Source organism: Cupressus sempervirens, chromosome 6, assembly GCF_028749045.1.
Source record: "Cupressus sempervirens isolate cs-2001-9-10 chromosome 6, ASM2874904v1, whole genome shotgun sequence".
NCBI lineage: Eukaryota > Viridiplantae > Streptophyta > Pinopsida > Cupressales > Cupressaceae > Cupressus > Cupressus sempervirens.
The window spans coordinates 679,082,499-679,109,064 of record NC_143123.1 but is presented as its reverse complement, the minus strand read 5'-3'; the positions used below and the strand labels follow the sequence as shown (position 1 = coordinate 679,109,064).

Here is a 26,566-nt window from a genome sequence, read left to right as displayed (position 1 = left end):
TTTGTGGTCCTGTGAATCCAACATCAAAGGGAGGAGCTAAGTATATCTTAACATTTATTGATGATTTTTCAAGAAAAGTTTCAATTTACTTCTTGAAGCAAAAGGATGAAGTGTTTAACAAATTTGAAATGTTTAAAGCTCTGGTGGAAAATGAAAGTGGAAATAAGACTAAGCGAATTAGAACTGATAATGGTGGGGAATATGTAAACAATAAGTTTATATCATTTTGTGAATATCATGGGATAACGAGAGATGACTATTAGATATACTCCTCAACAAAATGGCATTGTTCAAAGGTAGAATTGGACTTTGGTAGAAATGGCACATTTTATGATACAATCCAAGAATCTTCTTTTGTTTCCATGGGTGAAGTTTCTAATACTGCATTTCATGTTCTAAATAGATCTCCCATAAGCATTTTGCAAAATACTACTCCTTAAGAAGTTTGGAGTGGGACAAATCCCAATATTAAGTATTTTAGAGTTTTGGATGTGAAGCATATGCTCATGTACCATATGAGATTAGATAAAAGAAATTTGATAAGAAAAGTAAAAAGTGCATCTTTGTGGGCTATGAAGACCAAAGAAAAGGATATAGGTTATATGATCCTAGTGTGGAAGAAGTGTTTACAAGAAAGGATGCAAAGTTTAATGAGGGCTTTAATTATATGGAAAAATCATCACATGTTCCACAAGTGGCCATAAATAATCATGAATCTACCAATGATTTTGAAATTTGTGAAACTTCTAAGGAAACCTCTAATATAGTTGAAGAATCTATTCCTCCTCCAAAGACCAAGATTATTCAAGATATTTATCAAAGGACTCAACAAATTAATTATGCCTTAATGACCATCATAATGAACCCCCATAACCATCTTTCGTACCCATGTTCCTCAGTACACCAACTATAGCTCTCATGATCTCAGGACCATATCATTCTTCATCAACTCCATCTCAAATTTGAAATCTGATCTAACCTCTGAAATTTTAGTCTCCACAACATCACAGAGATCTACAACTGCCCTAGGGTCCAATCTTCTTGAAGGCATCGTCCAAGATCTTTGAAAACCCTCTGCACAAATCACCCACCAGATCAACCTTCGCTCTGATTCCACCTGACACAGTGCAAGGCCGAGTGAACCCCCAATGGAGGTGATCATGCCCCCAGCAAACCACGCACTGGAAACACAACACGAGATACAAGATCTGGTAGAAAATCCAACTCTTTATTCATCAAATAACTGATTACATGCAATGTGTCAAATTGTAAGGCCTCCCAATTACAACCAAATATAAGGCAATTATAATAACAGTTCTACAAGATCTCATAAGATCCAAATAAATCCTAGTTAGCCCAAATCTACAACAGCACGACAACCTAGTAGAAACACCAAGCAAGATCTAAACTTGTGCTCACAAGCCACCAAGCAATCTTCTTATTTCCTAAGCCCACTCTCAACTACTAACTCTGCTAAACTTCGCTCCTCTTAGCTACTTCCTTCTAGTTGACTTCCAACTCGCTCTCTCCCACTGTCTAAAACACTATTCAAACCCCTCTTGTATACTTGCACGGCCCCAAGTCGGCTTATTACAAACAAAATCATCTAGAACCCAAATAAACATAACATGCCTTAACTGACTTACAACAAACATTAAATGCACATAGGACAAAGAACCAAGACCACAAATAGGTCCTCACACATTCCATGATCAATCCACGTTATGATCACGCACAATGCATAATAAATGCACCAAGTTGACTGATCAAACCTCCCAAGAACATCTAGTCAATGAGCCAAACCACCAAGCCTTGACAGCAACCACCGAGCATCCTAAGTATCACCAAGCATACCGAGCAAGCACGTCCACCGAGCTCCCACAAGCATCACTGAGCACTAGTTCCACTAAGGAGAATATCAATCAAGCACCATAAGCATCACTGAGTTCCTTCAGTCACTGAGTGCTTCGAGTCCAACTACAACCCAAAACCACCCTAATAATGATCGAGCATCACCTCTTCTTCAATCAAATCCTCCAATTCCAAAGTTGAAATTACTTCAACATACAAGATTGCCAACTACCGCTGGATGATCCTACATCAATACTATGACAAATGAATCAGCAAAAGAAATAACTTGTCTACAACTATTCTATCAATCTTCAAGCAACATCTTGGAGGATCTACTTCATTGTAACAATCAAAGTGTCATTGCATTGTTCAAGAATCCAATGTTTCACGCTCACGCAAACCAATTCGAGGTCTACCATCATTATATCCAACATCTCATTCAGCAATAAGTGATGCAACTTCAATATTGCAAGACAAAAGACCAAACTATGGATATATCAGCCAAAGCATTAAGTGAAACCAAGTTTGTATCTCTTAGACATTATTTTGGCTTATGAGCAATCGCATGATTCTCTTATGGTTGTCATTCCGAGGGGGACATACTAAATTACAACCATTGTATTAAGTAAATAAATGATGATATATGGGTAATGAACAAGGCTTTAGGTAAGGACCCATCTTTTCTAAATACTGAGGAAATACTTGGAATAGTTAATGTAGTTAAATTATAGGGGCATGTTAGTGTTTATAAAGTAATTACTACCAACATCCACCATCCACAGCCGCTCACAGCCATCCATAGCCGCTTACAGCCCACTACATTTAATAACACCCAACTATATTAAATAAATATTCAATCTAATTACATCTATACAATTATTATGCATATTGTTATAAATAGAATGTACAAGCCTGGTATTTCAGCGCTCCATCACTAAGAATTTTTCTGTGTTATGTAATTACTATGTTTTTTTAAGGCCAGTTTAAATTTAACTCGAAAGACTTTGTGCAAAATTAACGAGGTCAGTTTCACACGTCATACACTTCGTATGTTAACGGATCTAATTTACCGATTTCGAATTTACCCACTTCCGAATTTTAATTTACTAAGTATTGTGAAGCTTTTCTTGATATGATCGCCTTATGATACTTCTTTAATAATAGTAACAAAGATGAGCACCAACTTGCATAAAGATTTTTAACAAAATAGTTAGCCGCACAAGCCAAATAAACCGAATGTTTACAGAGATAGCACAACTATACGTCGTTAATTTCAGCCATTAAAAGTGCATTAACTATCTTATAATTCAGAGCTTTGAAAATCTATTTTCATAAACAAAGAGCACCTCCTAAGCTTATGAAAAGAATGAATGTCAAAGACCTTATCCTTCAAGCATCATTAACTTTCAATACTACTTGAATTACAAGATACGAGCAATTTTGAAGATCGGCATTTCTAATAGCCAAAAAGAAACCAGTGAATGATCTGCCAAACAAATTTAAGTCGAACATATTCAGTGAAAAATGCAATGCCTGCTAAATAAAGCAAAAACGTAATCGCAATTTACAAATTCATTAGTAGAACAGAATAGAATTTGTCATACCTTCAAAAACAAATTTGACAAAACGGTAAAAGTTAAATATGACTTTAGCCCAACAATAGTGTGTCAATATCAGTTAAAATTTTGATCTTGATGCCGTTCCATCTCATTATTTACCTAGTTCTATACTTCGAATAAAAGTAATGGTAAACCTTGAACGGCGACCACTTATTAGTTAGAACAAGTGTCACTAGAATCACTTCCCGTATTATGAATTAAATTAACTCACGTTAATCTAACACGAGATGGAAAGTGCATGGCCAATGCAACAATGTAAAATATTTTGAGACTAGAATTACAACTGTAATGACAGCTTGTTACTCTCTACAAAAATGTGAATAATGAATTTCATATCTTTGGGCTTTCTGATTATGATACACCTGAGCTTTAAAATAGTCAGGACTATAAACTCCAATGAGAACTAAACCACTGAGGATTAGAATCTGTATAAATGAGGATCAGAGAGGCGAACTAAACTGTCATGGATGGTACACATATGAGAGGTGGATTTCCTGATTTCAAATTCCGCATGCCATGGGAAATTGCAAAAGCATGTCCCTTTGACTTCTACACGAGTTAGTTCTTATAAAATGCTGGTTAATTGTCCCCGTGCCCTGCCAATGCCCGACTGGTTCATGCTGTTGTACTTCTACACTGCTGGGCCATCATCAAGTCCTGCAACAGGAGCTAGCTCATTCAGGTCAATGAAACGTCGCCTCTTTGCATCTGCAGGCTGTTCCCTTGAAGCCTCCTTTGTTGAACACGTCATTTCTTGTACAGATCCTTTCTCCAAGGAGTCATCCACTTTATTAGTACATTTCCTCAGCAGTTTTTCATCCTTGGGATATTTGGTCATATCATGAGATTCTTCACTTTCCATGTCATAATCAGCACTGCTACTCACATAAGACTGTCTTTTGAGTTCATCTATCTCCTCACTCGATCCAACTGGTTTCTCATGAGTTTCAGCATATTCTTCATCAGAATTTGAAATGTCATATTGGCTGTAATTAATGGTACGAGTGGCTCTCTTGCTGCGACGGAGACCAGACTGCAGTTCATCAAAAGACTTCAATTTGCGTTCTTTCCTTTTTCGTCCATTAGAAAGCCTTTGTCTCCATCTTAAATTTTGAACTTCATCAACATCCTCACTAGTACTTACAGCATCACCATCCTCTTCTTCCTCTTCGATACTGTCCTCATCCCCTTTATATTCATCATCACCCTCTGAGCTACTATATTGTTTTTTACGTCTTCGACTTCTAATGTACTCCTCATCATATACTGCCTCCCCAACTATCTCTTCATCACTATCAAAGTCTGCTTCATTGTCGGAAACTGCTTCAACGAACTCCTTCTCTGAATACCTTTGAGGCCGCCTCCTTTGTCTTTCACTACATAGCATAGTACAAAGCATGTCAATATTCAATGAATACTAAGCATGCATTATGTAATCATGTCTGAGCACACTGAAAGAGAATTTGTGACTTTCATCAAGGATGATAGTTGTAATACAAAATAAGAAAGTAATATCTAAGGATTTGTTTTGCTAGAAAGGTGAACACACCTGCGACTGAGTGGTACAAGTGAATGATCTGAATCAGATTCTCCAATTTCATTCCCTGGATCTGAAGAGGAACCTGCATCAGAATATTCCATGTTGCTATTTGCTTTGCCATTCACTCTGCCATTTACCATTGGAACTTCAGATCTCATCTGAAACCTCCTAAGAATGGGCTCTGGTGATGGTTGCTTCTTTCTGAATCATTTCAAATGCACTTACTGAGATACTGTATACTGTATTGTTGCATTTAAAATGTAAATTTAAAACTCTAAAACAGTACAAACAAAATAAGGTTTAAACTAACTGAAATTACTTACGCCGTTACTTTTATTGCCTCATTAATAGATCGGTCAAAATCATCTGCACATAAAAGAAAGCAAATACTGCCAATCACTCAGCTGAGTCTACACAAATTAATGATAGCCTAAGTTAAAAACAGTATAACTCACTCAAAGTATTTTATGACGTGCTAGTGAATGATGTTCAACAAATGCAAAGTTACAGCGGAAAATTGAATGTATGATCTACAGTGGTCAAACCCAATGGTAACCCCTCCCAGGTTTACGAAGCTAAGATGTACAGCCCTCAGCAAGACAATACCTCAAGCTGTATGGCAAGTTAACATATAGCTAATTCACATTATATGATGAATTACAGAAATAAATAAAGCCATTTATTGCAACATGGTAAAGCATGCAAAATTTCATCTATTTGAAATGCAGCAAAACTTAACATCTCAAAAAACAATGGTAGCACAGGAAACCAAATATGGCAAACATTACTCCGTTTTACATTTACCAGGTATATACCACCTTCCATTGGACTTGTGTGTTGAGGGTGAGATGCATTCTCAATATTTTAAATTTAAAAACCAGCCAATTACCCATTGGAGGAAGTAAAGGGACCACAAATAATTTGCGCACTAATTACTTGGGTAAGGAAATATAATAAGTGCAACTTTCAGTATCCTTTCATTACAATGTACAGGCATTCCTCTTGTAAACTTTCCAAAACTACAAATTTATCCAAGACAGGCTCCAAAATAATCCTTAATAATGTTTCAAAGACTGAACTAGTTTAAGCTTTACAAATGATAAAAAGAACAAACAATGATGCAAAAATGTGAAATCAACTTTATGTATTATTGAATTATTATTTAATCATTTGTCAATAAGTAGGAGCTTTTCGCAGCAAGTCAAAATGTGATATTTCTATTAGGATTCAATTGTCCAGTTTTCGAGTCGAACTCATTGACTTTTGTTTCACGAGTAGCGGTTCACAAGAACACGCCTCTCGTGAGAATGCATCGAACACGCACTCATTGCATCTAGGTAATACTCACAGGGGTGAAGCACCAGCCATTCCCAAGAGGTCACCCATCTCAGTATTGCTCCAACTCGAGCACTTACCATGGAGTTTCCTCCAAGGTCAAACCCACATAGCTTGCTACCCCATTTAACAAAAAAATGTTAAGATCCACTTGTATTCCTGCTTTTCAATATCATCACTCTTAAAACACTTCAATGGTATCACTATTAGAATATTATAATGTTTCTGTAATTGTCATCTTAATTAGTCTTTAGTTTATTAGGTGGTTTCTATTTCCGTCTTTAGTTCATTATTGTTTCTTTTATATCATCTTTGTTAATCTATATAAGGAGCTTTCATCTCCTTTGTATTATACAACTACAACTACATCGATTTACTATAACATGGTACCAAATAGGTTGATGGGATTTCGTAAATTTGGTGGATTTTTTAAGAAAAATTTGAGCCTCTTCTAATCTGGATTTTTTTTCAAAAAATTTGTTTTTCGATTTTTAGAAATAAAAATCACTAGAGGTATTTTATGGAGTTTTTGTGGTTAGTCTTCCAAGATTTTTGCTAGAAATCGCAAGCCAAGTTAAGGGTTTTGATCCCATGATTTCTTGGTTGCAGTAAAAGATTGATTTTTTACGGTTGCATGTACTTGCATGTTGCTCGCATGTGTTGGTTTACCATACACAGTCTCGTGTTTAGCCTAACTTAAAGATTTTGTTGGGTTTTCATAATTTTTCCCTTGAAAATAATTTCTAATGGGTTTTCATAATTTTTTCCCTTAAAATTTTTCTAATTCAATAATTCGCAAAGTTGGGCGGGATTCCTTGGTGGGTTTGTAATTTTTTCCTCAAAAATTATCTGGTGGGTTTTACCTTGTTTCCTAAAACAACGAAGCTTTGTATTGCCTTGTTTCGATCGATTTTTCACTTAAAAATTCATGTTGGGTTTCAATCAATTTTTCACCTCAAAAATAATGATCGGTTTTCCGGACTTTTCTCCTAAAAAATCGCATCTTTTTGCAGTCTATTTTGGGCATCATGTTCATCTACAAAGTTTGAAGGGTTTGTCAATTTTCCCTCAAAATCGTGCTAGTTATTCACAGTGCTTGTCTCTATCTCTAGGGAAGAGCAGCTTCGTTATCCAGCATTAGGTTGGCTATTTTATAATGATTTCTAGTCAAATATTTTACTGATTCTGGGAGGGTTAGTGGCAAATTCATCTCAATGGTAGTCTCTTGTCTGTTGTTGCAAAGCATTCTGAAGAAGGGGCGCCCTTCTCTGTTCTGTTATGGTGAATTTTGGCTTCTTGATCATTAACATTTTGCAGATCCAGGGACGGTCTCAACAGCAGCAAAATGTTTTGTCGAATTTGTGACCAAAAGACAGCAGTTAAACAATGACAATTAAGGGAGGGTGTTAGAATATTATAATGTTTCTAATTCTGTCTTTACTTCATGATTGTTTCTTTTTCGAAACATCGTCTTTGTAAATCTATATAAGGAGCTTTCATCTCCTTTGTCTAATACAACTACAACAACATTGATTTACCATAACAATCACAATCAGCTTGAATTAGTTCAAACTTCTCAAATGTGACAAAACAGCAACAATTGTCATGATTATGCAAACATGTGAAACTAACAATAAAAAAATTATCTATACCAATAAAATACTTGTATACTAGTGTAATTTTTCTTTAATAAATGGATATGCCATGACAGAATTAGACTATGTTCCCATTATTTTGAGGGTTTGGCATGGTTGTGTTTGATATATATTAAAAATAAATATATATAATTTAAGAATAAAAGTAGTAGATAAATATAAAATTTTAAATAAATCAATAATAAATAAATAGTTTATAATTTCATTAATCATTAATAGATAACTTTTGTAAATATTAAGTATTAATAAAAACACAGAAATAAATTAAAAATCATTATGTTCCAAGTCAATTTATGTGTTACAGAAATAATAAGCATTGTCTTGATTGGCACAGCTTTTGGGATAGCAGGAGGTAAGCAAACAACCTAAAGAATGAAGTGGCTCCTTTACCAGCAATTGAAAATAAATTCTACCACAGATTCCCTTCTTTCTACAGAGACATGGGTCAACTTCAATCTCCTCTGCCCCCTTCTTGGCATCCAGCAAAAGAGACTTTGGTCTCCTATCAATTTAAAATTTTAATGGGCTCCTGCTCTTTCAATCTGATAGACTTAATTTCAATTTGGTGAATATGAAACTTGCAAACATTTTCAATAAGAAACTTAAATGGAACCAAGTGCATAGTTATTACATGCACTTATTGTTAGAATATATAGTCCACCAATATAACTGAGAGGGATGCGGGGAAAATCAGTTATCCAACTTATATCACAATTATCAACCTTATTAAACTTTAACCATATGAGCAATATAATCAGAAATCACAACAAGATACTCATACACAATAACACCATATATCTTAACTAGGGAAACCCTTGATTAGAGGGAAAACCCCAATGGGGATGGTGCCCACATGATGATGTACTAATATAAATGATCCTTGTTGCAAGATGGACCCTATTAAGAGTCTATGAATACATTCAGTATATATGAGTCCCTGTTAGGAGACTTTGAATCCCTGTTAGGTGATTCCAACCCTGTTAGGAGTTGTCACCCCTATTAGGAGTTGTGAAAGACAACTAGACCCACTGCCCAAACAGCTTCAAGGGCAAGACCAATGAATCCACTATCCAAATGATCTTTGCATTATTCCTTGTAGAATAATAGAATTGTACTGTATTGTTCCTTCCTCTTTCTTTTAACCTGTCAACTAGACTTTTGATCTTGTAACTAGATCACAAAACTCGCATCCAATAATCCCTTGGATTGCTTACTCCCATTCTCCAAATACTCTACCCCTTTTCACACTTCCTTGATTACTTTGCATTCTCCAATCGCATTCCATACATTTACAAACAAGGAAAACATATTTCCTTTATACCACATCTTCAAAATAATTCCTTGAGTCGGCCTTGAGGCTTTCCCAATTAATTATAACAAGATAATTAATTAATTGCAATTACAATAGCACTTTCGGCTCATAGTCTATACAAAACTTCACATGTGTGATACTAGGGCTTGCGCACTCGCTGACATCATCAACAGACCGTACTTTGTTAGTGTCTAACTGCGCATCTCAAATGTAATATAGCAAACAAACATCAAGAACTTCTTTCCCAATACTGTCTTTGAATTACTCTTTGTAAATCAGGTACAACTTTCATGTGTCTTCGACTTAGACTCTGTGCACTTGACCACGTCATCAAGACATAGTATAGAACATGTCCACGACTTCACATCACCAGACAATCAAACCATTGTCCATACTATTAAGATATTTTTATGCTACTCAGCCAGTCTTTTCACAAACTATGCTACGTTGACATTAATGACAAACACAGTCATGAATGCAACATATCAATACTCTCCAATGCTCAAGATACTCCCCCAATGTAGTATCATCAACATTCATGCTAACAATCTCTCCCTTGAGCATTGATGGCAACATAGATGTTTTTGAATACCAAATAGTACTCGGTTGCTACTACTATCATCTTCTTAAATCATCTTCATCAAACAAGTCTGAAATCCTCTAGATTCTAGGACCAGCATCAGTTGTGCACGTGCTAAATAATTCTCAACGCAACAAGTGCATACATCTGCTCTGTTCTTCTTCTTCTTCTGGCAACAATTGTGTACTTCACATTAAACAACTCACAATACATCTGGTGCATATTCATGCTTCCTTACATGAATCTTTCTAAATCTCCCTAAAGAGATATCTCTCCCCCATTGCTTAGGAGTTCTTCTCCCCCATAACTTAGGCGATGTTTTTCATGCATACTTTCCCCATTGACATCAATGTCAAAGGCCTCAATGTTTCAACATACCAATTGCTAATATGTTTCTCCAAGTCTTCAACCAGCTCAAGTGTCCAAAGACACTGTTCAATACCAAATACCAAGAGTCCTCAATGACTCAGTTTATCACAGATACTCTCCCATACAAGAAGCATCAGCATTCAGTCCATTCTAACAATAGCGCTCTGTACCACTGGACCGATGCACTTACTGCATCACCTATTCAAAAGTAGGCATAACCCCAAGCATACCTCTCAAGTACTCAAACGTATCTTTAAGAAAAGGCTTCGTAAAGATATCTGCAATCTGATCTTTTGTACTCACATACTCCAATTTGATTTTCTTTTTTGCTGCTTTTTCTCTCAACACATGATACTTAATAGATATATGCTTACTCTTAGAATGCAATACAGGATTCTTAGACATACTCACTGTACTTGTGTTATCACAATAAATAATAAGAAGTTCTTCAAACTCAATTCTAATATCCTTCAACATTTGCTTCATCCACATAACTTGATTACAGTTATTTGCTGCTGCAACATACTTTGCCTCAGTTGTACTCTGTAAAATGCAATCTTGCTTCTTGCTTAGCCAAGAAACCAATCTTCCTCCAAGAAAGAATGCTCCGTCACTGGTGCTCTTTCTATCATCCATACTATCTGCCCAATCTGCATCAGTATATGCACACAGAGTGAAATCACTTGATCTATCATACCAAATTCCATAGTCAGATGTTCCTTTCAAATATTTGAATATTCTCTTTACTGCTGCAAAATCATACTCCTTAGGGTCAGCTTGAAATCTAGCTACAATCCCAACTGCATTTTCTATATCTAATCTAGTGAGTCAGATATTGCAAACCTCTAATCATGGATATGTACTTCTTCTCTACTGCAGTTGTCTCATCTTTGTTGGATAACTTGTACCTAGTTATCATAGGTGTACCAACAGGTTTACAACTTTCCAATCCAAATCTTTCCAACATATGAGTCCCTCTTAAGAGACTTTGAATCCCAGATAGGAGATTCCAACCCTGTTAGGAATTGTGGAAGACAACTGGACCCACTGCCCAAACAGCTTCAAGGGCAAGACCAATAACCCCACTGTCCAAATGATCTCTATATTATTCCTTGCAAAATAACAAAATTGTATTGTATTGTTCCTTCCTCTTTCTTCTATCCTGTCAACCAGACTTTTTCTTCTTCTGATTTTGTAATCAAATCATAAAACTCGCATCCAATATCCTTTAGATCGCTTACTCACATTCTCCAAATACTTTGCTCTTTTTCACACTTTCTTGATTACTTTTGCATTCTTCAATCGCATTCCATACATTTACAAACAAGGAAAACATCTTTCCTTTATACCATATCTTCAAAATAATTTCTTGAGTCAACCTTGAGGCTTTCCCAATTAATTATAATAAGATAATTAATTAATTACTATTACAATAGCACTATCGGCTTACAGTCTATACAAAACTTCACACATGCAATAGTAGGGCCTACGCACTTGTTGACGTCATCAACACACCGTCCTCTATCACTGTCTGACTGCGCATTTCTTTACTGCATCTCAGATGTAATATAAAAAACAAACCTCTGGAACTGCTTTCTCAATACTCTGTCTCTGAACTGGTCTTTGTAAATCAAGTACAACTTCCATACATCTTCAACTTAGACTTTGCGCACTTGACCACGTCATCAAGACACAGTATAGAACATGTCCATGATTGCGCATCACCAAACAATCAAACCATTGTCCCTACTATTAAGATCTTTGTCTCATACTTAAACAATCTTTACAAAAACCATACAATGTTGACATCAATGACAAACAGTGTCATGAATGCAACATATCAATACTCTCCAATGCTCAGGATACTGCCCCAATGTAGTATCATCAGCATTCATATTAACACTTATAGCACCTTGTGGTTCCTCACCTTGTTCTCCACCCACCTAGATTTCCTTCCTCACAAAAACAGTATCGACAAGTAATGGACCCAAACTCGAGTCTCAACCCAGGCAACAAACAAAACACACATGTAAAGATCAAACTAGAACAGTGAACAAACACAGGACAGAGTTGAGAAATCTGTTTCTTCTTTTCTTAAACACATTATCACTTTTGTTCAGCTATTTTTTCCCCAGTGCAGCCAAGGGAAGATCCTCTGTAGCAGGCTCCAGGTAACTCATTCCTGAACTCAGATCCGGACCTGTTTGGACCTGGTACAGGTGCTGGGACAACCAATCTTGGCAGCATAAGAATTAGAAATAGAATGCAGAAGTTTCAGATGCCATTCCTTTTAATTGTTTGTAGTTAAAAGATGTATTGTGGTAGTGTTGCAGAGATGCATCTCACATTCCCTAGAATGCATGTCCAGTACTTGAGACAGGTAAAAAGACAAAACTCGTGTACAAAAAAAAAAAAAAAAATTGAAAAGAAAATTAAAATAAAGCAACACTAAAACATTCTACAAGGTATGTGCTCCAATCACTCCATCCACTCATTGCCCTAGTGGACGTGGCAAACAAGCAATGGGCATCTGGTCCAGACTCTAAGCAATGTGCACCAAAGGATGGGAGAAGCTGCAGACCAATTTTCTTCCACTCCATAAACAATTTCAATTTTTCCATTTCCCACGAATAATTTTCTCCCCCATGATGTGAACTATTTCCCTTCGATGTTGTGCTAGAATGCAAAAAATGATATCAATGGTAAATTATTTTTTTAATTTCTTTTTCCATTTTCAAATTTTTTAGTTAGTTTAACTTCAATCTGTAGGGTTTTAGGGTTAAGACTTTTAGAGTTCAATCTTTAATAGCTTAATGTTTCATTTTTTATTCTTTTATATTCAAGTGGAGAAAAAAAGAGTTAGTTTTCATTGTACAGTATTATGATCATCTTTTGATGGCCAAATGTTATGGTGGAACATCCACCTTCATATCTTAACTTTGTGGGAAGCCATTTCAAGGCACCTACAAAATGATTTAAGGCTCATTTTTCCCACACAAATGCAAAAGGTGGTAAAGCTTGGTAAAACAATAAAAGGCATGAAGATATTAAGGGTGAAGAAAAAAAAAAACAATAAATTGTCTCATTTGAGATTTCAAGTTTTAACAATAAGGGCACCTCAGAGTCAAGAAACAAAAGAAATCAAAGAATCGAAGGCATGTTTTATAGAGATGCGACATGAAACGTAGGATTTTTTACAGAAGACTGCAAATTAATAGCTCTAAATCCATTTGAAAATTGCTTAATTTCCATGGTCAACATTGACTTGATTGCTTCACAAAATTATTTTATGCAAATGAAATAGCATTCAATGAAAAGTTAATTCAAGCTATTAAAAATTGAACTACCAAATTACAAACACATAGGTATGAAAAGATTCATGAGTTTGATTGGTGAATACTACGACTACAAACGAAACAAATGAAAAGAGTGTGGTCTACAAAAGGATGCAGCATTGTAATGGAAGGTTAGATAGATACCATGAACCTATTCACTTTTTGATGTTACGGTAACCTGCACCAAAGGCCCTTACTTTTTGAGTCAATTGAATGTTTAGGATGAGAAAACAGATGCAAAGTTCCTCCAAAACCACCTATGTGATGCCATTAACAGTGGCATCACTTAGTTTAAATTTCTAAAGATGCTACCCATGTGTACGCTGATTCAGTAATATGCACTCAGAAACATTTACGAGTTCCCTCGGGTCTTAGAACTCATGAAAAGTGCATGAAAATATAGATGTTTGTATGAAATAATCAACATAGACAAGCCATTTATCAAGAATTTGTGAAGGTGGAACACATCAAGCTTGTCGATAAACAATTTGCTTCTTATTTCATAGTTGACGACCATTCATATGCAGTCAAAGAGCTTGTGTCTTCCATAGTAGTCAATGATGCATGTGCAATTTAGAGACAATGATCAAAGATTGCAGTTGTGGAGAGTCAAATGGTCCCTGAAAAACTAATTGTGCATTTGATTGAATGAATTACAAACATACATAAAGGCAATTACAAGAGCTTCAAACTGAAGGAAATATAGAAACTACGTCTTCTTAATATATAAGGCCTAAAATAAACTAATAAATAAAAACACCTAAATGACCATAAATAGAGAACCAAAAATAGAGAACTAAAAATAACAAAATACCACCCAACTGACATGACAAAATCTGTTTATCAAAAGCAATATAAGGATGACTCCTCTTCACGACGCTCTGTGACACAAGCCTGCTGCTAAGACTCTCCCTGGCTGCTTTTCTGATCAGCCAGCCGCTTTCTACAGGATCTTTGGCTATGACCAAGCCTCTCATAATAGTGACATGTAATATTCTTCTTGATACAATTATGCATGAAATCAGAATGGAATAAAGGGAAGTGCAACTAAAATAGTAAGTAGTAAATAGAAATACTAAATGCAATCTTTCCTCACTGCTGCTACTGTTGTTGCTCTATGTTTTTTTTCCTATTAGCAAGTACATCATATCTTAAAATGAGTAGAAGATTTGGAAGAGTTAGTGTTTTAGTGTTTTAATGGACAAATATGGTTTGCACATTTTTATTATGTCTTTAAGACAACTACAGACCCACACAAAAAGCAAAATTTACTGTTTTGCCTTTACCCAACTAGCTGGAAAAAAGAGGACGGCTTTGTCATCCCCAGTATTGCTGGTCGTCCCCAAGTTTCCTGCCCAAAAAATTTTGCCGTTTCGGGGACGTTTCCGAATTTGGCAAAAAAGGGACAGCAAAAATCTGTCCGTGTCCCCATTTTGTCCCCGGGACGGGTACGAGCCTAAAAGCATAGGGGACGCGTACCCATGGAATACTGTGTTAAACCCTTCAGTATAATCACCATCATGCCTCTTCCATTTTGCAACCAATGGCCTCCACTTGCTAACAAATGCCCAACTGCAAAGAGAACTTGGATAATGAGGATTGTTCTCTGAGTTGCCCAAGCACTATAAAGGGAAATGTCCATTATATCAAGGGTTTTTGCAAAACTGCATGGCTCTCCTACAAACAATCGGTAGGGTTTGGGATGCCACATACTCAAAGATTGAGCTTCATATCATGTCATCTATTTTCCAATACAAATGCACTGAGCATAGTTGAAATGCTCGAACTTCGAAAATGCTAAATGAAAAAAAATAGAAAAAAAATATGACTACCTAGAGAAATTAGAATACACAGAAAAACTAACCAAATATCAAAATCTCAAAATCAGAACTTCTAGAGAGGAACTTGTTGAGCCCACTTGACATTCAAGTTTGTGAGTAACTTGCATGTTTTTTAAACTATGGCATAGTCTGTAATGTCCCCATTTCTAGCAGGTTCCTATAATTGGCCAGGTTAGTTCACAATCGCGACCCTTACGAGATGACAATGGGATTTGAGGGTCTCAGTTGTGTGGTTATAGGCTTTCCAACAGCCTATGGTGTGTTTTGGCTCCATTTGAGGGACTTACTATTTATAGTAAGTCAATCTGTTGGTTCCGATAAGCTCAGTTGAGTTAGAGGAGTTGGGTAATGCTCTCAGTTTTTATTTCGAGCTTCTAGATTGAGCTCCAAGAATCTTGGAGGGAGCGTCTATTTATAGTAAGTCACTCCGTCAGGTTAATTCACCCTCTTTCATCATCAAGATCACTTTGGTGTTGTCAGATTCCAATTCTGATGTTTCTTCAATTGTTTTCGCAAAACGGGTGAATTATTATTATTATTCATCTAAATACACCGAGGTTGTTATTTTTGTTGGTGTTGTTTGTTGGTCACCTCAGTATCATAGCTTGTTGGAACTGGGACGAAAAGTTTTAAATCTTGGGATCAAGAAACAGTGGCCTTATGTGTTAAAAATTTAAGTTATGGTGAAAAAGGTCATTTTTAGAACAAAAGCAATTAATAAATTAGATTATAGTGGCACTTATATTTTAATGTTGTGTGTGGGAAGCTTCTTTAATATAGTTCATTTGGAAAACTTAGTGTCATTTGGAGATTATAAATATGAGCCCATTTGATGAGTAAAGCATCCAATTATTTGATTATCTTATCTTACTTTGTTGTCTTTGTGACACTTCTAAAGTTTTGATTTTTGTGCCCTTGTTGAAGTATAAAGGTCTGGGATCTACAGCTGAAGTATTGTAGATTCAATTCTGAGACTTATTCCAAGATTGGTTAGAAAATTGTGTTGAGGTGTACGATTTGTCATTCCTCCTCACTGTTGCTAATGTTTCTAAGGAGAGGGTTTTAGCTGGCTGAGTTTGTGAAGGAAATTTGAGGTATTATTGATGATTGCATCTGCTATATAGAGGCATGTTTTGGGCATTTCACATCTTTGTTTTCTAGCGCCAATTTTTGCTGCATATTGGCATTAGGTTTCTAAATTGTTGGTGATATGTATTGGGCAACATTGGATAGCATTTGTGTCTTATTTATTCCCACACGGCTGTAGCTTTCAGACGTCATTATTGGCGCTTTCTCAAGCTGCTGCAACCACAAATCTAGGCGTCTAGAAACTGATCGGAAGTCTAGTTTTAATGTCATTCTCTAGGCATATAAAGGGCTGCAGTATTGGAGACATTATTGGCATTGTTGGTGACTACTGAAGGATGTGGGCCTTTCTTATACAAGCTGTGATTGGTGTCATTTAAAGCTCAAGGTGGAATGTGTTCAGTCTACTGCAAATTGGAATTATATCAAACATTTCAGGTTCCCCTTATATTCAATTGTAATTTTCAATTTGTGAAGCAATAAATTTGCGAGTCATTAATTGCAAAATTGTTTAGAATTTGATATCTAGCATTATTAGTTGTGAGTTATTTACTTGCGTATTATAGTATTTGATATACACCAAATATTCATATATTCTGAAAAAAACACAAGATTGCAAGACATTTCAAAACAAAAAACAATCTTATCCAACATTACAATAGTATGAGCCAGTCGAGCTATTACAATGAGCTTGCTTGCAAAGTGTTTGACGAAATGTCAAACAACTGAATTATAAAAGAATTTGGTGTTTGATGAAGTTATAACCGGTTGGGGTTATTACATAGTCATTTCTACAATGGCAGGAGATTTAGTTCCTTTCACAACTTCTACCCCTAAGCCATGGTCTTTCTCTGACTTATAAATAGTGTTCATAAGCAGTGCTTTTGTCCCAGCATCATCTTGGCAAAACTAAGTGGAACGTGCAATTATATATCCCAAGTTGTTGATTCGAGTTCAGTTCCAAGTTCCAAGTTTGAGAACCGGTTTGCAAGTTCGTCAAAATTTTGGAAAGGGGTTTGGGTTCGTTAGTACAAAAACATGTAAAAATTATAATATGTATATATATATACATATTTATGAAGCATGATTTAAAATTAGAACGTAGCATAGTAGCATAAACACATTTAAACAACAAATATAGCATAAACAGTTAAACTTGTAATCAAAGTGATCATATCATCTTATATATAGTTCAATCAACTTCAACATCAAAGATTCAAAACATTATAAATATCAAGTTCAAGTATCATTGTTTCATATTCATTGTTCAACTAATGGAATGAAAATCAGGAAAACTATTAATACTCTAAGTTATGTGCTCTTCCTTAAGATAAAACATAAAATGACAATGAGAGGCCACCAAAAGCAATTCATGACAACTTTTAAGGTTGTGGACGCCAAAAAACATTTCAATTTTGCCCAAAAAAACACTTTCCAGCCGTCTGTGAGGCCCATTTCGCTACCGGTTCAAACTTTTTGGTGTTGATTCGCCTAGGTTCAATCACAATCATACCCTAAGGGCAATAAAAGAACCCTGCCCGAACCAAGTTCAAACTGGGCCAGAACCACGAACCAGTTCAAACTTTTATGGTAACTTAGTATAAATCCAAACAGGATGGGGCAGAATGCCTTTTTGAGTTATTCAAGCCCTCTGAAGAGAAAGATCCATTACATCAAGGGTCTGAGCAGAAAAGCATGGCTGATCTACAAAGAATCACCAACATCATGGAGGTCACATTGATAAGCTCCATGCTCTTTCTTTTTCAAATTTCACTTCACTCCCATCTATAAATGACAAGTGATTTTTTCTCCTTTTTTGGCCTCTCACAACGTCAACCCACAAAACATGTTCTTCCATAACTTTTGAGTACACTGTTGATTATAGTTGTTCCCTTCTAGAGCTGTTCATGCTGAGTAGGAATCTTAGATTACAAGCTTTCAGTTTTTTATGCTCCAACAGGGGGCTTGGGCGGGTCACTATTTTCTTCAATGAAAAACAATTGTGTCTTCTCCCTGCAACTATTGCTGAAGCAATGACAAGTGATAAATTAATTCACCCAATTTTCTCAAGTTTTGAGTTTCAGCTTCAGAATTTGCTATGCTGAATCTCAGGCATCTAGGCCTTGCAATAGCAGAGCCTTCTAGGATTCAAGCTCCTGAGATAATGATTTAGTTCCATGTTTAATAGTGGATTCAGATTGAAAATATCTGAAATACACATATTAAAGAATACCTTGAATAGAAAGTCAGGATATTTAATTCCATAGAGACACAAAGAAGAGACTTGTATCCCCTACAAATTGCCTGCAGATGCATCATTCAGATGACAGACACCACTAGCTTGTATCCCCTACAAATTGCCTGCACATACATCATTGGAATGACAGACACCACTATACAATAGTCCTGAGTCTAAGAAATTTATGATGTACCAACCACAAATTCAGAAAAGATGATCTACAGTCTCACTTTGACTTTTTGTTAGAAAATAATGATTTTAAGGGGTCATACCCTTATAACATTTACATATTGTTCTAATATAAGGTTATAAAACTTGTATATAATTAAAGCTTACTGATTATATCCCATCTAAAACAATTATAATCTATAAACAATCATATTATTATTATTAATCAGTGCAGTTAATACCGTTTTAGGTATTTAGACAACCCTTCCATATTTAAGAAGTTTCTCTCACATTAAGAGTGTAAAAACTGGACTACAGAGATTAAATAGTGAATTCTACCACTGCGCACAAGAGGTATTATTGGCCATGTAGGAGGACTAGTGTTCCCTACGTTCACTCTATATTTTGAAAAAAAATGTTTTGAGAAAAGTGTAATTTTGTTCTTCATTTTATAGAAAAAATAGCTTGTTTAATTAAAAAGACAACTAAAACATCCATTGTTTTAGTCAAACATAATTAAATAAACTGGGACATTAATGTCAACTACTCAGTATCTAAACAAATGTATTTGAGAGGGTTTAATAAAAAGTTAAATCAAACTTTTAATTATATTTATGTTTAAATGACTAAAATCTTCGAATATAATAAAATTTAAAATTGTGGGTTTGTGAAACAATGTGTTGTTTTCCTTGGTTCACTGCAAATGAATTTGCATTGCCTCTTCGGTATATGCTTTCCAAATGGCAGCAATCTCTAATTTATAAAGAACATAGGCCAAGACGAGACATGTCCCTTATTTATATATATATATATATAAAGAAAGTAGGTTTATCCAACAGAAGCTACCAAACATCAACACTCCCTCTTAGCTAGGGAGGATAAACATATGACCATTTATTGCCTCAATGTAATATAAGAATATCTTTGATTAGAAGATATTCATCATTTTGATATCACATTTGATATGATGAGTATTGGCCTCCAAAATATTAACATATAATATTCAACAAATACTCTGAGTAATGGTCTGCAGAATATCAACACATGTTATTCACCATTTACTCAATGAGGGAATGCTCAGCAGAATATCAACATATGATATTCACTATTTTGAGATCACATTTGAGTATTGGCCTACAGAATATCAACATATGATATTCAGCAACTACTCTTTAAATAATGGCCTCGAGAATGAAATGCAAGATAGTTACCAAGTACTCTGAGTAATGGCCTCTAGACCATCAAGAATTATGATATTCACCACGTACTCTGTGTAATGGTCTCTAGAACATAAATTTGCATAACATTCACCATGTACTCAAAATGTTTATAAGGTATGTGCATGCACATTCTCATAATGCTTACCATATAAACATCCAACATGCAGAAGTATAATACATCATGATCTACATAGATATTGTAAGATATCCATCATAATAAAAAATTAAGTTATTGTAAGATCGTTACCTTTCAATAACTTCTGTAGATACAAGTGACATCATTTGGAAGTTGTCTCTTCCTCGTGATGTACATAGGGGTTAGCCCATTGAAATTACACAGTCATGAGTTATATTAATGAATCACAGTCATCTTGACCACTACAATTTAATGATCACTAGAGAATCTATCTCAACATGGTTTACTGCCTCTGAATCAATATGCTTGAGATCACCCAAGGTTGATTGAATCACACCCTCTATCTACTCCCTCTCTTTCATGGATGCCTCTAATGAAATGTCAGTCTCCCTCTAAATCTCAATCTCCCTCTTATATCCTTCCATGTGAACTTTATATTTCCTTATCTTCACCTTTTGTTCTATATTCTTCTATTCTTCTATCTCATGTCTTAACATATATCTCTGAACTGATCGACTTCTCGATCATTTTATGTCTTATGACTAAATTCTAATTCCTTCATGGGAGACCAATTATATTTTAAGCACTTGGGTTTGTGTTTTATATTTCTCCTTTAATTTTTAAAAGCTTTAATACCTCATAAATTCTCCAAACACTTAGGCATGATATGTATACTCTCTAAGCTCCAAGGCTTCACAAATAGAATCTACAACCATCATTATGTAAACTATAGTTACAAAGGTATTGCTCTATTAAAGTTGTTGCTTCAATATTCCAATATATATTATTCAAAAGAAACAACCACATTTAATTTTGTAGTCTCTCAAGGAAGAAACAATTATTCCATAATCCAGTGTACCCTCGTGTTATATCCCAATTGTTGACCCAATTTAAAATGTTCATATAGCCGTTGAGGTTCACATGAAGTCAATTGACAATTAAATTTGTTATAATCCTGCGAAATGGTAAGATGATTAGTCGTTATGATTTCATATGAAGATAACATGCTAGTTGATTATTTATCATAAATTCATGGAATTGAAAAGGTGGTTAGCCGTTATGATTACTTATGATTAATAACTTGTTATGGTAATATGATTTAACTGCAGAGAATTTCCTTGTAGGGAGCACGTCAAATGGGTGAAAGCATTGTCAGAAAAGAATTGGGCACAGAAGCATCACCATCATTGGGCAAATGGGTATGAATCATAAATCACCATAGTTGAGGACCTAGCGACTACATCCCAGGATACACACATTATATACGCATGAGCTATTAAATAAACATTTAAAATATTAACTTAATTAGTGCATACCTCAAATGACTTTTGGTTGACTTTTCCACCACATCATTATAATACATATTTATGTACGTACACATAAATATAAATTAAAGGTGACATCATAATATTATTCTTATATAAGATTTTATCTATTTAATACATACATTTAAATGCATGTACAAGAAGATAAAATAAATCTTCCAAGATGAAACATGTATTTAGATATACTTATTTAAAAAAATACGACCTTGGATAAACATTTACTATGTGCCATCTTAATAAGATATATTTACGTGCAAGAAATAAATATGTTTCTAATATTCTTTTGACTTATAACCTTCAAATTCTTTTCCTTATTTATTCAATTATTTACTTGAAATTGAAATGCACACTTGACATATTACATCGGCATCCAAGAAGGCAAAAGATTTCTTTAAGAGTTACAGCTTCTTGGAAGCCTTTGAGAAATCAAATGCCTCCTTATATATTTGGAACTCATGAGAAACTGGGGCATGTATTATGAATTGTATTCTTCTCCTTCACGAATTTAATTCTGAATTTCTGGCCATGTTATTTCCCTCTCTTCACCTCTACTGAAAATCGAGATTGTTAATCACTCTAAGATTGTGTTCAGGATATTTTACTAAGGGACTGGTTGATTGCGTCCAGCAAATGCATTTCTTTCTCACAAGCTAATCAAGTTATGTGGTCGGTGTACCATTTTTGAATGAAACATAGTATTCTTTTCTATATTACTGTGCATGTATTTACAACAGTAAGGATTCTTTCCATAGGATGTCGTATATCATCTATGTTATATAACATTGAATAGTTCCTTAGAGAGTCCGAATTTCCCAAGCCGAGATAAGGCAGGGGATGAATATTGTCTCCACACAATTTACCTCTGCATATTTTTCCACGTTATTACTTTATGTTCTACCCCCTTGTTGAAGGTCGGAAATCAAAAATATTCTAGAAATTGCATACGGATTGCTTCTGTGAGGGAACCAGCTGTTTAATATCAAGCCAAGGCTCACATTACCATTAAATCAACCCTATAGCAGAAGGAAGTACATCCATGAGAGATCTGTATTGTATTATCAATGAGACTAATCTTTATGTATTGAGTCAAGAACAACTGTTCATGATAAGTCTAAACCTCTTTATTTTACTGCTATAAGACATAATCGAAATGTACTTTTGCAAGTCTTAAGATTATTTTCTCAAGTCATAAAAGCTATAATATACTAAAACATGTAATATTCATACACTAGCTGAGGATCAACAAAATGAGTTGGTTTACTCTAAGATTTATACACCTGGGACTCACCCGGCTGTATGGCCAAGGAAGTGGTGAAGAGTTCAGAGAGAGAAATCTGTAATAACATGAAATAGAATCAAATGTAACATAACAATATATATTATTTTTTAAAGGAATCATTTAAAAGCTCATGCATGTCCAATTCATTATCTGTTGTCCAGTCGAGTGGTGTGATTAAGTACCAGGAATGCTCAGTGGTTGACAAGGTGTTCCATGTCTATTCCGGGTAGGGAGGGTCTTTCTAGTTAGAGAAAGTGTGGAGGTAAGTTTAAGGTCTGTGGTTGGGTGGTTAAGCCCCTAACAATGTTTCCCCTCTCCACAAGATGTTAGGACGTGCATCAAACAAGGATAAGTTGAGCATTCCAACATTTATTGGTAACAGGTATTTTACTTTTGTGATGTTTATTCAAGTAAGAAGATAAAATGGATTTGTTATATATCATCGTTTCAAATATTTTCCTTTATTGAGAAAAACCTTTCTCGTCAATATAATTTGTAACTAGTTAGATCGGTTGACCTTCCAATTGAATATGGAATATATCTATAGGATTGTTATTTCAATCTTTCATTTATAAGAATAATGATTATGAGCATATCTTCTAATCTTATGTTATTGCAACAGTTAGCAATAGGAAGAAAAGAAATGAAACAGAGGTATCTAACGCCCCAAATGATACGGTGGTATCTAATGTCCAAAATGATACAATGGTCTCTGATTCCCTAAGTGATACAGTGGTATCTAACGCCCTAAATGATACAATGATATATGATGCCCTAAATGATCCAATGGTAATTGATGCCCTAATTGATACAGTGGTATGTGATGCCCTAAATGATCAATTGGTAATCGATGCCCTAATTGATATAAGTGGTATTTAATGGTAATCGTCATTTGATTTTGATATAGTAGTATTGAATGGTAATCGTCATTTGATCCTAAGTGGTATTTATGGACTAACCTGGGTGTTTGCAGATGCATCCCTAAATCGATTTCGGTTTTGAATTCCATGGTATGCAGATTTTAATTTCCATTGTAAATTCATTGATGGTGTTTTCAATTGTTAGTTATGAAATTTCATTTAACTAATTGTAACTGTTAATCCCATTCACATGAACGTAACTGATATAACTGTCTTCCTATGAAAATGAAGTAATAACTGTATTTCTTTAATATGTTAGTTGTTAGTTAAGACCCGAGAAAAGTGGTTGTTACACCTCGATAATGAGTAAGTGTATCCCAACAACTTCCCTTATAATATATAATGTTGTGATGAGACACTTTTGTCCAATATTCTTTGACCGGTAATAATTCCCAAAGTCCAATTAATCTCCTGATTGTAATGAACGAAGTGGTGATCCGTATTATTGTCAAAACACGTGGCTCTGTAAAGGAGAGCAGCAATAAGTTTTCTACAGATGGCACAAAATGGCCGACGATAGTCTTTGACCAAAAATATCAAGAATTATGCTTCTATCGATAATGAGCATATGCATTGAGGACTTGTATTTCCAAGATGATTTGAACACATGGATTCTAGTTGTAAAGTTTGGAACGCATGTAGTCTGTAGAAGACTTGAAAGTTTCTAAATCACAGTGGATCATGCAACCCATGTTTGGATGTTAAAAACAATTAAACCAAGACATAAGTTGCCCACATTTTCAAGTTGATGAAACCACTGACTTCAATACTTGGGTTCAACCTCCCCGAATATACAAGTGTCCAACGTCCTTCCTGACAGTGAAGTTCTTCTAATTTCGATGCTCGTAAAACTTACATTTTGTAACACCTAACACTTCTGGTCATTTCACCTCACTATTGCCAAAATCCTTTTCCCCTAGTTTACCACAGACGTCCAAGATAATGGATATCTTGCAATGAGAACCATTGTAGCACTCCTTAAATATCAACCGAACAGTGAAGACGTATTCTCCGCAATGAATTTGTTTTAATAATTTTGAGAGCCCGATGTTGGATATCAAATACTTGACTCTTTAATTTATGTTGTGTAGGTATTGCACCCAATTCATGATATCACATAATTTTGAGAGCCCGATGTTGGATATCAAATACTTGACTCTTTAATTTATGTTGTGCAGGTATTGCACCCAATTCACGATATCACATAATTTTTCTACAAATCTTCCAAATACTCCTTAGGGCAAAGGATTTGATTTTTCATTGTTGTTATTGTCTTCTTTAGGTGTTAGGTACAATGGAATTACCACACAATGCAATGATTTATCTTGCCATTCCAACCTAATAATCTCTAGTTTACATTATCCATAAGCATCAATGTCCTAGTATGGAAATCAAATCCTCTATGTTTGCTTGTTCTCTACCAAATTCCCGAGTCACGTGTGTAATCAGACTGTTATTTCTCCACCGAGACTTAGGATCTCAACTAAGAGACTCAACGTCATTGTGATAAGCTCCAATCTCCATGTTTATATTTCTTAGTGGCTTCCACACTTGAAATGTTTATTAGATCAATTAACCCCAACATTCACCACAACAAGAAAAACTTCACTTCTTGAATAAACCAAACTTACGTTATATATTACAAATTCCATTACAGATTCTACAACACATAAGAAGGGACAAAATAGACAGTCTGCAAAAGTGGATTTATGATACTATAATGGAACTTTTGTTGCACCTAACATTTTGATTTTATGGCAAATTATTACTTTGACTGGCATAGAAAAAGTTTCTAGAGGAACTGTTCTTTGCCAGTGTTGTGAATTTATTTGAAACAATACAAAACACCTCTGAATATGAGAAAATCTGTAATGAATCTTTTATTTGTAAACCTGTGATTTCTCTAATCTTCTACATCAATGTCCCTTCATCTGTCATTTAGTTTATACCTTTCTATTTTTCCTACATTTGCAACCTAGCTCTAATACCATGTTGTTTTCTTTGCATCACTGCAAATGTATTTGCATTGCCTCCTCAGTATATGTTTTCTAAATGGCAGCAATCTCTTATTTATAAAGAGCATAGGCCAAGAAGAAACATGTCTATTCGATTAATAGGAATTAATATAATAATAAATTTTATTGTAGTATATATATAGGATTTCCAAGACATTATTATATTAATTTCTAATACAATAATACTTTTAGATATATATATATATTATCTCATTATATATATATATATATATATATATATATAAAGTAGGTTTATCCAACAGAAGCTACCAAACATCAACACAATGCAACCCAAAATATGGAAAAATATGTGTTGAGATGCAAAAAGATGTGGCCACAATACATAATCGTAAAACTCGGTGGTTTTTAAGATTCAAATGGTAAACTCCAGTCCGTCATTGTTACACCATCCAAATAATTCATATCTCCTCTGTAAAAGCTCCATTTCAAAGATCTCACATTGTCCTAGCTATGAGAATGGTAATTAAAGCTTTAATGTTGTTTACGACTACTTTCATTTAGCAATTTCAATGAATCTTTCTATTGGCTTAGTCTATGCAAATCCTAATATCATTGCAGACAAAAAGACCATGGTCCCTTGAGGCATTTAAATTGTTCATGGGCCTTGTCTCTGCTTCTCCAATCTACATATAAGTGAAACAATTGAGTTACAACTTCACAGTTGCTAACAAAAAGATATCCGTTATCATTTAGCTTGAAGAGAAGCTTGTGTTATTCTGG

At 34.9% G+C, this 26,566-nt stretch overlaps 1 protein-coding gene across 1 annotated transcript in view; it reads right to left on the bottom strand.

Moving 5' to 3' along the window:
* Window positions 1–3,468: 3,468 nt before the first annotated feature.
* The window catches only part of LOC149554015 (DDT domain superfamily), a 76,238-nt gene continuing 53,140 nt past the window's right edge, over window positions 3,469–26,566 (bottom strand). Inside the window, exons 10-12 of the mRNA XM_089789338.1 lie at window positions 5,334–5,376; window positions 5,020–5,211; window positions 3,469–4,846 (exon numbers count right to left, since the gene is read on the bottom strand). Of these exons, the coding sequence (XP_089645464.1) occupies window positions 4,102–4,846; window positions 5,020–5,211; window positions 5,334–5,376 (980 nt within the window). The 3' untranslated portion in view covers window positions 3,469–4,101. The remainder of the gene's footprint in view (window positions 4,847–5,019; window positions 5,212–5,333; window positions 5,377–26,566) is intronic.